This window comes from Canis lupus, chromosome 34 (genome assembly GCF_003254725.2).
Source record: "Canis lupus dingo isolate Sandy chromosome 34, ASM325472v2, whole genome shotgun sequence".
NCBI lineage: Eukaryota > Metazoa > Chordata > Mammalia > Carnivora > Canidae > Canis > Canis lupus.
This window is the reverse complement of record NC_064276.1, coordinates 26540777-26557054: the sequence shown is the minus strand read 5'-3', so window position 1 is coordinate 26557054 and position 16278 is coordinate 26540777. Positions and strand designations below refer to the sequence as shown.

At 35.4% G+C, this 16278-nt stretch overlaps 1 protein-coding gene across 3 annotated transcripts in view; it reads right to left on the bottom strand.

Moving 5' to 3' along the window:
• Positions 1-16278, bottom strand: part of SMC4 (structural maintenance of chromosomes 4) — a 39801-nt gene that overhangs the window by 4535 nt on the left and 18988 nt on the right. For all 3 annotated transcript variants that reach the window (XM_035710268.2, XM_025425409.3, XM_035710269.2), the window contains 9 exons: positions 14332-14565; positions 12497-12682; positions 11063-11224; positions 7938-8163; positions 7777-7853; positions 6743-6895; positions 5062-5188; positions 1164-1353; positions 109-253 (listed from right to left, as the gene is read on the bottom strand). In XM_035710268.2, the coding sequence (XP_035566161.2) occupies positions 109-253; positions 1164-1353; positions 5062-5188; positions 6743-6895; positions 7777-7853; positions 7938-8163; positions 11063-11224; positions 12497-12682; positions 14332-14565 (1500 nt within the window). The remainder of the gene's footprint in view (positions 1-108; positions 254-1163; positions 1354-5061; positions 5189-6742; positions 6896-7776; positions 7854-7937; positions 8164-11062; positions 11225-12496; positions 12683-14331; positions 14566-16278) is intronic.

The following is a 16278-nucleotide window of genomic DNA, read 5'->3' as shown; positions in this document are numbered from 1 at the left end:
TTATAGAAGTTTTGAGCTAATGAGTGCTTACTATGCAAGGTATAAATGCCATATATCCAACTCTTTAAATTACTTCAAAAACCATTCGCACCCATCTCCAAGTCTTACCTCTGCGGCAGTTGTATTCTGATAGACCTCTGCTGCTTTGTCCTCAACACTTTTTAGTTCTGCTGTTAAATCCTTTACTTCTTTCTCAGTGTCTTTTATTTCTTCCTCTGTGCGGAAGACTGAGTCTTGAGCTTTTTTAAGATTTCTAAACAAGCAAAATGATATATTAAACATGTAACATGTGATTTGTTATTCTTATGAAAACAACAAAAAAAGCAGATTTTACTATCACAGATTTTTAAGATTTATGATTAAACTGCCCTTGGAATCGTTTTTATGTTATACATAAATTGCAGATTCTTAAATTTCTCAACCCATGAAGTTATACCTCAAGTTATATTATAAATAATACCTCCCAGTTAGGGCAACATGTTTCCCATGGTAACAACTTTGGGAAGGGAACAATAACTATTTTTTCCCTTAATGAAGTTACTTTTACTTTGACCTGTGTGTTTAAGTAAACTTCTGCTCCTAACAAACAAATGGCTTATTAGTGCTTTATATACCTGAGCCAGACACTAGAGTAACTTAGATTAATTCTCAGTCTAATTTTAAGATAAGACAGTTGTTCAGTTTTAACATTTTGTATACATATTTAGCTTTAATGATCTAGAAATGCCAATATTCTAAAAGTTAATTTAAAAACAAGACCTATGAATGGTTAAGAACTTTTCTGAGTTGGGACAATAGAATAATCCAATTAACTAAAAAGTAGGTTACCAAGGCAATTTTACTAAGAGGTTTCATTCTTACTTATTTGCCTAAGATCTAGATCTATTTAAATTAATAACCATTTACTCTAAGCCAGAGAAACAAAATGGATTTTTATGTGCACACAACTACACTTTACCAAGGCACATCTGTTTACCACTTAAAACACACACAAATGATCATCATAAATATTTATAGGTTTCCCTTTAGTTAAGTCCTATTAGATAAAAACATGTCGGACAGGCTTAATAAGTAACAGCAAAAATGTTTAAAGGACATTAAATTTAAATATAAACCCCTTTTCCAACATGGAGGCAGGAAGAAAAGAGGTTAGGATACCACACCTGTCAGCAGTCTTGATTGCTACTTGGGCTTTAGTAATAGCAGAAGCACATTCATCTAATTGCTTATTTATTTTATCAAGTTTGTCTTGTTGGGCCTTCAGTTTATGGTTATTGATTTCTACGATGGTATTGTGTAATCTTTTAACCTCAGCTTCTACTTTACCAGCTCTCTCAGCCACATTGTCATATTCTGAAATAAAAAAAGAATTCATGTTTCTAGGTTCACACATATCACTTGTTACATGTAAATTTCTTTAGTCATATAACTTAACCTGATGCACACAAAAGAAATTTTCACATTTGGGTGAGTGTATTTAAAAACACCACCCTACGTCAAACAAACGGTATTATAACCACACATTGTTAAATTCTCTGATTTAGCCACAGCATAATCCACTGATTTCTAAATGGCTTCATGCCCTTAGGCTTTTTTCAAAAATCTTTGCAACTTTTTCTTAGGTACTTCTTTGACTATTGGTCTCATAATGATTTTTACCCTCAGACTATATGCCTATTAACTTGCCTGTGGTAATAAAATACTGTCATCATTATTTCGCTAGCCTAACAGTTCTAACTCACATGTTGTAACCAAGTGGGGGAGACAGGATGAAGTGGCACCTTCCTCTGTGGCACAGAAAACTAAGTTACATTTCCCAGATTTACTCATTTCTAGGATTCAGACAGAATTTGGGGCCATTCAATGGAAAGAATTCACATAATTTGAAAGGCATACATGATGAATTGGACGTATTTCTACTGACAAGCAGAGAAATTTGCATTTTCTTGGTGGCATTAGAAATTCTGTGATCCAGTCAAAAGCTTTGTGAACATTGACAGGCAGGAACACAAACTTGGTGTGAGTTACAGTAGGTGCAATGTGCTGCTTCTGTCGATAGCTATGATGTCATCTTCCCAATTTGAGAGGACTTTCCAGAGTGGTTTAAGAGGCAGGATAGATCCTTTGATGGTTTTGTAGACTAGCTAGAATAGCGTGCATTGGGTGGGGGGAGTGGTGTGGGGCTGCAGAGAAGAGAGAGAATCTCAAGCAGGTTCCATGCCCACCTTAGAGCCTGATACAGGGCTCAATCTCATTATTCCGAGATCATGACCTGAGCCAAAATCTAGAGTTAGATGCTTAATCAACTGAGCCACCTAGGCGCCCATCATATATGAATTCTAATCATTATACAATATAGGAAGAATGAATGGTGGCAAAAAGGTGAAGAGTTCAAGCTATTAAGAATACATAATGTCTAGAAAAGGTAAACAAACACTGAGCTAACTTACGGAAGAGTCCCACAAAGCTGCTATAGGAGGTATATGGCCATCTGACAGAAGAGAAGGGGAGATTTACTGAGAACATGATTGGATGAAGACTTAAGGCGACTGCTTACCCTCCACTCTCTTCTCTGTCAGGTAGGTTGGAATTAAATAAATCTCCACATCTTATGATTTATCATTTCTATGTTTTTGTTTCTCCAATATCAGAGAATTCTTTCAGCCCATCTTTCTTCTTTAACAGAGAAAGAAAGCAAGCACAGAGTGGGGGAGGGGCAGAGGGAGAGGCAGAGGGAGAATCTTAAGTAGGCTCCTTGCACAGCGGGAAGCTTGATTTAATGACCCCAGGATCATGACATGAGCCAAAATCAAGAGTTAGATGCTTAACTGACTAAGCTACTCAGGGGCCCCTCAGACCACTTATTGAATTTAATTCCAACTCCTTTTTTTTACGTTTCTGAAATCACTTGGCTCCTCAAACAAAACAAAAAAGTCTTTTTTTTGGGTCTTCTATATCCCTCTTTTATGCCAAGGACATTAAATATATACTTTTAAAAGTTCTATAGTGCCAACACTAGTAATCCCCCATGCCCCCAATACTCTGTTGAATGAATGGTCTTGCTTATAGTTGCCATATTAAGTCAAATTCCATTAGGTTGCCTGTGTGCTCTGCTCACTTATTACAGAGCACCAGTTACTATGGGGGCTGGCACAACTTACACTGGGGGATGGAACAAAAATGCCCCTGGAAAGGTTCCAACTTTTAGAACATTTTTCTTTTTTAAAATTATCTACCATGCATTTCTTTTTTAATATCTATAGTAGCAGGTCTATTTAGTAGGAGGAAAAAAAAACCCTATGGCATATATAATCTATAATTTTGAAGTCATTGTTCTATAACCACCTTGCCCACCCTTTATTCTCTATACATTTTTAAAATTTTAAATTAATGTCAAGTATTCTATTTTAAAGATATGCTTGCAGAAATGGGTCCTTTATAAAAGCTACATACATACATACATACATACACACACACATATACAGGGCTCCTAATAAAGTCTTCAAACAAGAATGAAATACAGATTCCTGCAGTCTCTATAAAATTGTTGCTATAAAGGACACATTTTTGGCCTCTCAACCGACAATTGGGTACAATGAAAACAATTCCGCAAAACACTGGTTATGTGTGAGGAAAAAAGTGTGAGTTAAGTCAATATGTAAGAACAAATCTAGATCCAAAATAAATGAAAGGAAAAAAAAAATCCTGTCAATGATGCCACTTCCCCATACAGCACTCACTCTCCAGTGGCTATTTCTCATGGAGACCTGGCTTATAAGGCTCTACAAGCCACTCTGGCTTCCTAGTGTTCCTACACTCCCAGCATACTACTACCTCAGGGCCTTTATACTTACTCTTCTATGATCTTAGAATGCTCTTTTCCCAAGTATCTAATGGTTAGCACTCATATTTCTGTTGGGTCTTTGCTCAAGTAGCCACTGTGTCTGATTCCCTAATTCTCTGGTCTATTAACCCTTGTTTTATAATCACTTAGCACCACCCAATATAAAATGTAATATATTTGTTTAGCTCCCTTATCTGAAGTTTGAGGTCCTTAAACAGATGAACTTCATTTTGTTCAATGCTCAATGACCAGTCCCTAAAAAAAACCTGGCCATGGCCAGTAGTAGCTGCTATCTGAAAGAATGTCTTTTTTTTTTTTTTTTAAAGATTTATTTATTTATCTGAGAGAGAGAGAGAGAGAGGGAACACACAAGCCAGTGGGGAGAAGCAGAGGGACTCCCCACTGAACAGGGACTCCCCACTGAACAGGGAGCCTGATGTGGGGCTTGACAATGGGATCATGACCTAAGCCAAAGGTAGATGCTTAACCAACTGTGCCACCCAGGGGCCCCTGAGTTCTTAATAATAAAAATTCAGACAAAAATAAAGTTAATGTGGGTACTGGTGAATATTCAATGTACATAGTGGACGTGTCTACTTAACAGCTTTTTACCTCTTTTTGGAGCATTTGGATAATTACAAGATCACCCCAATTAGTTTTTTTATTGGACCATCAGTATTTACCCTCCTCACAAACAGAACCGTAACAGGAGTCTTTTTTTTTTTAAAGATTTTATTTATTCATGAGAGACATGGAGAGGCAGAGACATAGGCAGAGGGAGAAGCAGGCTTCCTGCAGGGAGCCCAATGTGGGACTTGATCCCAGGACTCTGGGATCACGCCCTGAGCCAAATGCAGATGCACAACCAGTGAGCCACCCAGGTGCCCCAACAGGGGTCTTTCTTAAGGATGTTATAAAAGGCTAACTGTGTTTGCTGGATTCACTAGCTAAAATACCATCAGCCAGGAAGGGGTCAGTCATTTTAACCCCGTTATTCCTTCCTCCTCCTCCAAGAAGATGCACATCTATGTTTGATTGCAGCTAATATGCAAAGAGAAGCAGGGCTGCTCAAGTATGTGATTAGTGGATTTCAATTTCAAAGCCAATCTAGCTATAAGTCTATGAATTCCCTTTCTTGCTTTATAATATTGGTGGAGCACTTACATAAACATTAAAACTTATTTTTAACATGAATAAGCATGTATCCTTAAACATACCTGTTTTGAAAACACTAACATTTTCTTCTAGTAATTTCTGCTTTTTTTTGTCAGGGGCTGTAGCAAGTACATTAGCTTCAAGTTCCTTAACTTGGATGTTCAAATATTCTTCTTGCTCTGATAAACGCTATAGAAATGTTTTAACATTACAGGTCAATATTTTAACTTACTAACAATAACATTTGCCTTAAACACTTTGAATGAAAAAAAAGAAACCTTAAAATCTTTAATATAAAACATGAAAAATGGCCAACACACACATGAAATTTGTAATTCATCACAAAGACAGGTTAAAATGCTGGTTTTTTTGTGCAGATCAGCAAACTTACAATTCACTAATGATTACACCTAGTGTTCAGACTTGGAAAAATTATTACTTGCATTTGCCACTAAAAGTAAATGAATCAGACCAATCTTTTTGAGGACAATTAGGCATTATCCAATAATGCCTCAAACACTGTACACACAATGGGTAATAACCACAATTTTATGAATCTAACCTTATGAATCTAACCAAGGAAATAATTGGATGAGTTATAAAGATATACCTAAGAAGGATATGTTGTTTAAAGACAGAATTTAAGTAATCCCTACACTCAACCTGGCACTTGAACTCACAACCTTGACAAGGATCAAAAGTCCCATGCTCCACTGACTGAGCCGGCCAGATGCACCTAACAAGAATATTTTAAACACAGCAATATTCATAATGTGGAAAAGCATTTATCAAATTGTGATATGAAGAAAATGCTTAAATGCAGCTGCAAAGTAAATTTATGTTGGTCTGGAAAGAATACTAAGAAAGGTTTAGTATGACTCATTAAAAACCTATGCATAGGGCAGCCCTGCTGGCGCTGCGGTTTGGCGCCGCCTGCAGCCCGGTGTGTGATCCTGGAGACCCGGGATCGAGTCCCACATCAGGCTTCCTGTATGGAGCCTGCTTTCCCCTCTGCCTATGTCTCTACCTCTCTGTGTCTCTCATGAATAAAAAAATAAATAAATAAGCAAATCTTAAAAAAAAACCAAAACAAAACCTATGCATAAATTCGTATCTACCAAAAACACACAAAGACTAGGTATTTATATTAAAAATTTGAAGGATATACATAAAAATTAAGGGTAGTAATCTGCAAATTGTTTTTTTTTCTTTTTTAAAGAATTTATTTATTTATTTGAGAGAGAAACAGAGAGAGAGAGAGAGAGAGAGAGAGAGGGAGGCAGACACATAGGCAGAGGGAGCAGTAGGCTCCATGCAGGGTTTCTGACATGAGACTTGATCCCAAGTCTCCAGGATCAAGCCCTGGGCTGAAGGCGGGGCTAAACTGCTGAGCTACCCGGGCTGCCTCTGTGGTTTTTTTTTTTTTAAATAGTAGGTATGTACTGCCTTTTCCTAATTAGGAAGCATTCTACTTTGAAAAGAGAATGAAAATAAAGGGTCACATAGATATTAAGAGAAGACTCCATGGGGTATAAATGGGAAAGAATAGTTGTAGCTGGAGCAAAATTCATTCAACAAAGCATTTATCCGTTAGTATTCAGGGAAATGAAATCAAGACACATGATTTCCACCTAGAGAACCATTCCTCTTCCTTATATTCTAAAACTGTAAGCAAACAACAAAATGCTTCTGCCAAATGCTACTGAATTCCAAAAGTTTTAGTTAATACTGACAAAAGGGTACCTGGATGCTTGCAGTAAACTTTTCCAACGTATTCCTCATTTCTCGTTCATTATGCCTTAACTTAACTACTGCTTCTTCCAGTTGTACTTTCTGTTCCTGGATTTGCAGTGCTTTTTGAGAGTCTCTCTGCAACTGTGATTCCATTCTATTTACCTATAAAGAATACCAGTGAAATAAATTTACGCCAACAGTCATTTCAGATAAATAGCCAAATCAACTTAAGAATGAAAAAAAAAAAACCCCAAACTTCTAATTTTAAAGACTAGAATAAAACCAAAAACCCAGTTCCCATTCCTAACCCTAAAGCTTGAGATGGTCAAACTAATTTCTGCATCACAGAATCAAATCGTAAGACAATTTTAAGTGCTGTATTCATCTATTACGGCATAAGAATTTAAGTGGAAGGACAGCAACTATTTCAAAATATGAAAAACAAGCAAAACAAACAAAAAAACAACAAAAAACCCACCCAGCAAACCAAAAAACCACAAGGTACACCTCTTTGGAAAAAGTTCAGTATCCAGGACATTGAAGTATGTATTTTTAAGGATTAAAAAAGTATAGTGTTCTGATGGGGTGACTGAACATAGAAGTTTTCTCTAGACATTTTGACATTCTCATAGACTTGTGGTCAGGCAAAATATTTTCAAATAAAATTTGGAAATAGGCATCAGAAGTCTTTGCTATACTTAAACTATTTTGAAATAGAAAAAAGTTTTGCATTGGAACAATAATTGTATGTGAAAAAACATTAAATGTCAAATAGTGGATAAATTATGAAATATCCATATGATCCAAATATATTACTAGAAAGATACATATGTTGAGCATATACTTTCTAATTAACATGTTTTATTTTTAGAACTTCAAAGGGTTTTATATTTAAAAAAAAATCCCATAGCTTATGTCATTTATACAAAACCCAATCTGTTAATTTGAAATCTGAGTATATTTAAAAAGGCTGAATTTTACAGTACGTATGTTAACCATCAAGAAGTTTTAAAGAGTCTGACTATAATTTTATATATGCTGACCTCTTCTTCTGAGATTTCAACAACTGATGAACCCATCCTTCCTTTCATTACTTTGCTTCCACCACCAGTCATTGTACCTACGGAACAGAGAAGTCAGACTTAATCGTCTCCCCCAGAAAGATTAAATAAACTCAATAGCAGAGGAAAAAAATGATTATTACCTGACTGTTCTATGATTTGCCCTTGTAATGTCACCACTCTCCATCTTCTATCTTTTTGATATGCTACTCTTGTGGCTTGATCTAAGTTATCAGCAACTAATGTATCCCGTAAAGCAAAGTAAAAAGCTTGGCGAATTTTTTCATCTTTTACTTTTACTAAATCAAATAGCCGAGGAGTATTTTCAGGAGTTTGAATTTTGGTCATTTTATTCGCCCATACTGCCATCTAAAAGTTAAGAAAAACAATATCATTTCTTTCAGGTACCATTTACATAATATACATACGTGTGTATCATATAAGAACATGTATACAAGGTTCTGAATATCTGCATAATTGAGCATAATTTTACTGTTACTTAAAAGAGTTACTGTAGGGGTGCCTGGGTGGCTTAGTTGCTTAAGTGCCTGCCTTTGGCTAGGGTCTTTCATGATCCTGGGGTCCTGGGATCCAGCCCTGCGTGGGGGCTTCCTGCCTAGTGGTTAGTCTGCTTCTGCCACCCCCTGCACATGAGGGTGTGTGTGTGCACTTTCTCTCACTCTCAAATAAAATCTTTAAATAATACTTATAATTCTATTCACAGATGATATATAAAATCCTAGGGAATGCACACATACAAAATTAAACCTAATATTTCAGTGAAGCTGTAAGATACAAGATCAATATACAAAAATTAATTGTATTTCTATACACCAGTAATAACCTAAGAATGAGATTAAAAATTCTATTTATAATGTTATATTTAACAAGACAAAACATCCAAAACTTAGGAATTTAACAAAAGAAACATAAGAACTGTACACTAAAGACTATAAAATATTATAGTATGGACTTAGACCTAAATAACTGGAAGAAATCCCTGGTTTATGGACTGTTAAGGTTTACAATTATTAAGATGGCAATACTATGCAAATTGATCTACAGAGTCAATGCAACCTGCATCAAAATCCCAGCTGCCTCCTCCCCACCCCCAAAACTGACAAGCTTATCTTAAAATTCATATGGAAATTACAGGGATTCAGAACAAAGGAATCTTGCTATCAAAGAACAAAATTCAGGGTGCCTGGGTGAATCAGTCGGTTAGGAATCCAACTCTGGACCTCAGGGTTGTGAGTTCAAGCCCTGAGTTGGGCTCCACGCTGGAGGTGGAGCCTACTTAAAAAAAAGGGGAGGGGGACAAAATTAGAGGATTCCTGATTTCAAACCTTATAACAAAACAATAGTAATTAAGACAGTGTGGTACTAATTCAAGGATAAACCTACAGATAAATGAAGAGTCCAGAAGTAAGCCCTTACACATTTATGGTCAGTTGATTTTTGACAAGGATGCCAAGAAAATTCAATGGGGGAAAGCACAGTCTTTCCAACAAACGGTGCTGGAACAACTGGACATCCATATGTAAGAGTAGAATTAGATTCTTTACACTGTATTATAAAATTAACATGGATTAAAAGCCTAAGTGTAAAAACTAAGGTCACAAAACTCTTAGAAGAAAACAGGAGGTCAATCACCATACCTTTGGATTATGTAGTAACTTCTTAGATATGATACACAAAACATTAAGAAACCAAATCTTTAAAAAAATGGACTTTATCAAATTGAAAAAAAAAATCTGTGCTTCAGAAGAAACCAAGTAAGGGACAAAAACCCACAGAATGGGAGGAAACATTTGCAAATCATGTATCTGTCAAGAGATTTGCAGCCAAAATACATTACAAAAAAAAATAAAAAAGAAAAAACCAAACCACAGTGAGAGGGGCTCCTGGGTGGCTCAGTTGGTTAAGTGTTCCATTCTTGATCTCAGTTCAGGTTTTGATCTCATAGTCCTGAGTCAAGACCCATGGTTGGGCTCCACACAGGATATGGAGACTATTAAAGAAACTGGAAGCTTTATACATTGTGGACATGGGGTAGCCATAGTGGCAAAGTTAAACAGTTAACAGGTGACCCAGGAATTTTAATCCTAGGTATTAATCAAAGAGCTGAAAACCTGGGTCTGCACGAAAGTCTATACGTGAATGTTCATAGCAGTATTACTCATATAGCCAAAACGCAGAAACAACATAAATGTTCATTACTGATGGATGGATAAACAAAATGTGATATATTCACACAAATGGAACACTGGCAATAAAAAGGAATGAAATGATTAATGCTACAACATGGGACATGGGTAAATTTTGAAAACCTAAGTTAAGATACACATAAAAACCTACATATTTAAAAAAAAACAAAAACAAAAAAACCCCCTACATATTGTATGATTCCATTTATACAAAATGTCCAGAATAGGCTAATAGAGATTTTAAGTTGTGGGAGGTGGGAGATAGGTAGTGACTGTGAATGAGTAATGAGATTTCTTTGGGGTCATGAAAATATTCTGGAATTAGTGATCTTATTGATACACTAAAACCCACTGAAAACTCTACACTTTTTTTTTTTTTTAAAGATCTTATTTATTTTATTCATGAGACACACTTGGAGAGGCAGAGACACAGGCAGGGGGAGAAGCACACTCTGTGTGGGGAGCCTGCTGTGGGACTAAATCCCAGGACTTGGGATCATGCCCTAAGCCAAAGGCAGACGCTCAACCACTGAGCCACCCAGGTGTCCCTGAACTCTACACATTTTTTTTTTTAAGATTTTATTTATTCATGAGACACAGAGAGAGAGAGAGAGAGGCAGAGACACAGGCAAAGGGAGAAGCAGGCTCCATGCAGGGAGCCCGACGTGGGACTCGATCCCAGGTCTCCAGGATCAGGCCCTGGTCCTAAGGCAGGTACTACCGCTGAGCCACCCGGGGATCCCCAAACTCTACAGTTTAAAATGGTGAATTTTATGGTATGTGAATTCTATCTCCATAAAGTCTTTTTTTAAAAAGTAGTTATTGATGGTGGAAATTAAAAACTTAAGCTACAGTCACTCCAATATTGGAATCTGTATTCCTTCAGGAAGGCATTACAAAGTTTCTTCCTACAACTCTTTGACCTTGTGACCCAAAATACTCAAAACGTATCAGGTGTTATTTAAATAACTAGAAAGAAAAAAAAAAAAAAGCTAGGGTTCAAATCAACTAAATTTAGCACTTTAAAATTAAATTATAGGTAGCTTATTATGAATACCCACCTTATCCAAACCTATGAAGGTTGCAACTCCAATATTTTGTCTTTTAAGGAAGTTCACACAATCTTGGGCTGTATCAATAGAGTCAACAACAATGTAGTCTAATGCATGACAACAGGATGAAATAGCAACATCGTATTTTTCATCAATTGCTCCTAAATCCCCCTAATAATTAAGAGGAAGGGGAAAAAAAAATCAATGCACAATCATTAAGAAATTAGGCACAAGATCATTTCATTACGATTCCTACAGATTTTTCATTACTTTTACTTGAAAAACTATACTTATGGATGGTTTAAAAAAAACACATAAAGGGTACACAATAAAAAATATGTGTTCCTCTCAACCTTCCCCTTCTGAAAGGGCAATCACTAGTTTTTAATGTGTATCTTTTAAAAAATGTATAGGTATGCAGAATTTGAATTTTTAATGAAAGCACAAAATCAGAGAACTGTTCATTGCATGAAAATATATAATGTGAAGATTTTAAATTCAACCTTAAAAGTACTATGATGCCATAGTACGCAAAATAACTTCTCAAAAAATAAAATTTTTAATTATTGAAAGCCAGCCAGCTAGGATTATGTAAATCCTGATAAAACACATTGGCTTACTTACTTATTACTTAGCCATGAAAGCAACTTTCACAGGTTAGCTTTATTTTTTCCATGAGACCAAAGAATAGAATCACTTTATCTTCAAGGAAAATAAGGCAGAAGTCACCTGATATGACATGGAAGCAACTCTGCGGCATAATTTTCATTTGCCCTTATGAAACATTCTCTTTCTGCTTCCTTCTCTGGAAAGCTGACTCAAGAACTATACTAATTGGCTCCCTTGGTTCTCTAGCTTTAGAGAATGTGAGGCATCAACTAGAGGTGGCAGGACAGGAGATGAATGGGGTTGAAATAGTTACCTCGTTTTTTTCTGGCCAGCCTCTAGCTGTGGCTAAGCTCTCTTCCCTCTTCAAGTTCAGGTGCAGTAATGGTCTCCACTATTGCTAGCCCTGGGTTTCTCTATTATCCCTTGTTGATTTCCCTAAATTCTACCCACAACCTTTAGTATATTGGTATAAAATCCAGAATTTATCAGTCTTATTTTTTAAAGAATAAAGTGGTTTTGTTAAATTTCCTTATCACTACTAGGTTTATTTGGTACAAAAAATTGATAATTATCTAAAATAAAAAAAAACACAAAAACAAAAAACCCAACCCCCACCAAACTAAAACACTTTTAATATGACATAACCCATACCACTAAGAATTTTATCATGCCTGAAGAGCAAAGTGTTTAAAAATGAATGTCTTTTCAAAACTAAAATAAATGTTATTTCATGCACAGTAACTTAGTATTACAATTAAGTCAAAGGAAAAAAATTATTTACAGTATCTTTCTTAAGAAAAATACATATTCATTTTCCAAATAAATCTACTTTACCAATCTGCCATATATTCCTGGAATCCTGCCAGATTTTTTTTCTTGAATTATTGCATCAAGGACTTTCCCTCTACTTCGATTCATTGCTAAGGAGCTCTTTGCTTCTTCAACTTTTTGGAAAAGATCACGAACCAAACCTTTTAATTTTATTTCTTCTTGTGTAAGTTCTTGAAGTTCTTTTTCTTTCTGAAAGTGTGAGTAGAGAACATGAATCCCCAGAAGCATATGCCCAACCATAGCATAGAATTAGTTGCAATGCCTCATAAAAGGAAAGACAATAAATACTTGAACTAGAACTAAACTTCCACCTCGAACTGTTGGGTCAGACTCGAAAATATGCATGGGTTTTCTACTTTAAAGGAACATAATAAATTATATGGATCAATAATAAGGAACGTAAGTGAAGTATGGTTCTAGTAGTACACTGATTGATAGAATGAGTTGAGCTACAGCTGTGGATATGCCAGTTTGATACCACATAGTTATGTATTGAGGGTGTCTGAATTAAGGTCTGAAACTAATAAAAAATGGACCTTGGTACAGGACTCAGAATATGGGTGACCAGGCAGGACTATGGTTATACTGTACTTTGCATTCTAAATAATGAAAGATATTTATATTTATTATTATATATGTAATTTTTTTTTAAAGCAGTTTTCTAAAAAAAAATTTTTTTAGAAAGAAAGTATGTACACGAGTGGGGGGCAGGGAGAGGGAGAGAATCTTCAAGTAGACTCCCTGGTGAGAGTGGACCCAACCCCCCCAGACTTGGGGCTCCATCCCATGATGCCTAAGATCACAACCAGAGCTAAAACCAAGAGCTGGACACTCAACTGAGACACCCAAGCACCCTAAAAAAAACAACAACACAGCTTTGAAATGAAAGGGAACATGGTAAGTGAACAAACAGTACTATTGCTATAGAAAAATGTCAGGGTGCCAAAAAGAGGAAGCATATACACCTGTAACATTAACCCCCAAACTTTCAGTTTCTCAATCTCTTTAAAGCAGTCACTTTTTTTTTCCTAACTGGCATTCTCCCTATCTCCTGGCTTTGAATTATTACCTGTATTATCAGTCACAGTATCAGATAAAAGCTCAAGTTACAAATATAATTTATCCCCAAATAAACTGAATCACCAACAAGATAGAAGTGGTCACTGGACAGAATTTAAATTTAAATTAATTCTAATTGGTCATGAAATTTCCTAATGATCAATAGTATATATTTACTAAAATGACAAAGAAATTTCTTTTCAGTGTAATTTCTGTTGCCATCTTAACTAATGAGGCTCTGGAAATTAAAGTTGTGAAATTCCTTCAGAGACCTAATTCACTCAAGGATAAGGAGGGGTACCTAATGAGCTAAGTTAGATACACTGATTAGTTTAAAACAGTATGCAGTCTCAACAACAACAAACTCTGAAAGTTCAAAATCAGAAAAAATATACTAAGACAGTTCTTTTTTCTTTTTTTGATAGTTGGTTTCTATGTTCATTCTTACACATGTATTTAGCTTTTTCATTTATCTCTGCAGAAACTGTTTACACTTAAACACAAACTTTCTTTTTTTAATAATTATTTCTGTGGAAAATAAAGGTGGTAGTGTTATTTACTGTTTGACACTTCTGGGGAGAATATAGTTCCTTGATAGTCTCAATTCATATTATACTGAATACTGAAACCAATTCCATTCTTTTAGGGAAGATTACACTAAATGAAAAAAGTAAATCTAAATATATCAGTCACATGTTTAGATTCGAAAAAAATATATATAAAGATAAAAATTGAAAACAAGGGTTGATAAACAATATTCAGATGAAATAAAGATTTACCTCTTTTAATTCCAGCTCAGATTGAGGGAGTTTTGCCTCTATATCTCTGATTGCAGCTTTCCTTTCTTTGAGAGTCTCAGAAGCTGCAATTAGAGCTTCCTTGGCCTTATTTAATTGAGACACTGCAGTATTATGACGACTGAGATAGATATCAAGTTCTGATTGGGCTACATCCATCTTTGAACGTGCTTCATTCACCGATTTGCTAAAACCCATAAGTTCTTTCTCTCGACTCTGTTAAAATATGATGGACTCCATTAAATCTGAAATACGTTTTCAAATCTAAGCTGAAATAGAAACCGTACATGTTGAATTCAACTTTAAAGAGATTCTACAAACATATATATATATATATATATATATATAAAATAATTTTTACGATTTGAGTCATATCAGTAGTTTCTGCCTAGTTGCCAATGTTCATCATACATAAAGTCTCTTCCAATTAATTTCACAAGAGTTTAATGAACTTAACCTCATTTTGGAGATTATAACAAGAAAAGACTGGTTTAAGGAAGAAACATTGGAGTCTCAACTCTAGATCCATGGTCTTTCACAACTTTACCTGAATGGTGAGGTATAAGGACTATTCAGCAGAAAGTTTCCTCAAGTATATTTATGTTGAGAATCTTTGTAAATTTTATTAAGTAAGGCCAGGTAATCCTCAACACTAGTTATGTGACAAGTGAGCAGAAATTCTGGGCCACTGTAATTGTGTAGAAAGGACCTATATATTACAATAGTGGCATAAGAAAGACCTTTACAAAAGCTCAATTCTTTCCTCTCACACATAAGGGAAGAGGCCCAGGCCCAGGGGTTATGTGCAGTCATGAGATGGTCAGTTTAAATGTCTGATGGTGAAAATCATGAACACTAATATTCACACACTGCTCATAATGTTCTAGGCCTATTCTGGATGTTATGTATGAATTCTTTAACATTAACAATCTCACGAGGTAAATACTATCATCATGCTTATTTTGAGGAAAATGAATCAGTTTAAATAACTTCCTCCAAGTCATGCAATCACTCTTAAGTGGCAGAACTCCTGTTTTCAGCTACTACATTGAGGAATGAAGACACTTGGATGTGTGTCCTGGCTTTGTCATCATCCCATGGTGCCAAGACACATAGTAGTATTCAATATATATCAGACAAGCAAAAGTGACATCTGTATCCATAAAGTACTATATCATGAAAGCTACTGCATTATCTATTGCCATTTTACCACATGGGCATCCTATTTGTGAAGTTTTGTAGTGTGGTATTAGAAAATGCCCCTATTCCAGAACAGAATCTACTAAATCTATAACTTTCAAAAAAAACAAAAACAAAAAAAAACAAAAACAAAACAAAACAAAAAAAACACCAAACCCTCCCCCCACCCCAACAAAACTTTACTGAGGTATACAAAGTTTGTACAAAAATCTTTAACATATATATATATGTAAGCCTTACATAATTCATTCATATAACATAAGTCAATTCAACTCAATTACTATTATAATTTCTACTCAACAGACTCAGTCTTGCCAAAAGCTGCGGTGAATATAAACAAGGAAAGCTAAGCTTCCTGCATTATACTTTTTTTGGGCAGCTAAGACATATCAATATTACTACTTCACACTCTCGTTTTATTAATGAGGTGCTAAAATAGCCAATGCTTGTATCATTTCTTACTTTCTAGGCATTTTATGTAAGAAAATGCACATCTATGTTCACGAAGATTTACAAGATTAGTATTTTTTTCCATTTTGAGAAGACTTGGGGGCATAACACCCCACGCAAGATCAGAAATGATAAATGACCCTGACCCAAGAGGCATGGTTTTAACTATTACACAATTGCTACAGGAGAAGAGAAAGGTAGATATCAACCTATGGTTAGTGTGGTTCCATGATTTTATAGGTGTTAACCAATTAAATTATTTTCTTGGTAACTTAAGGG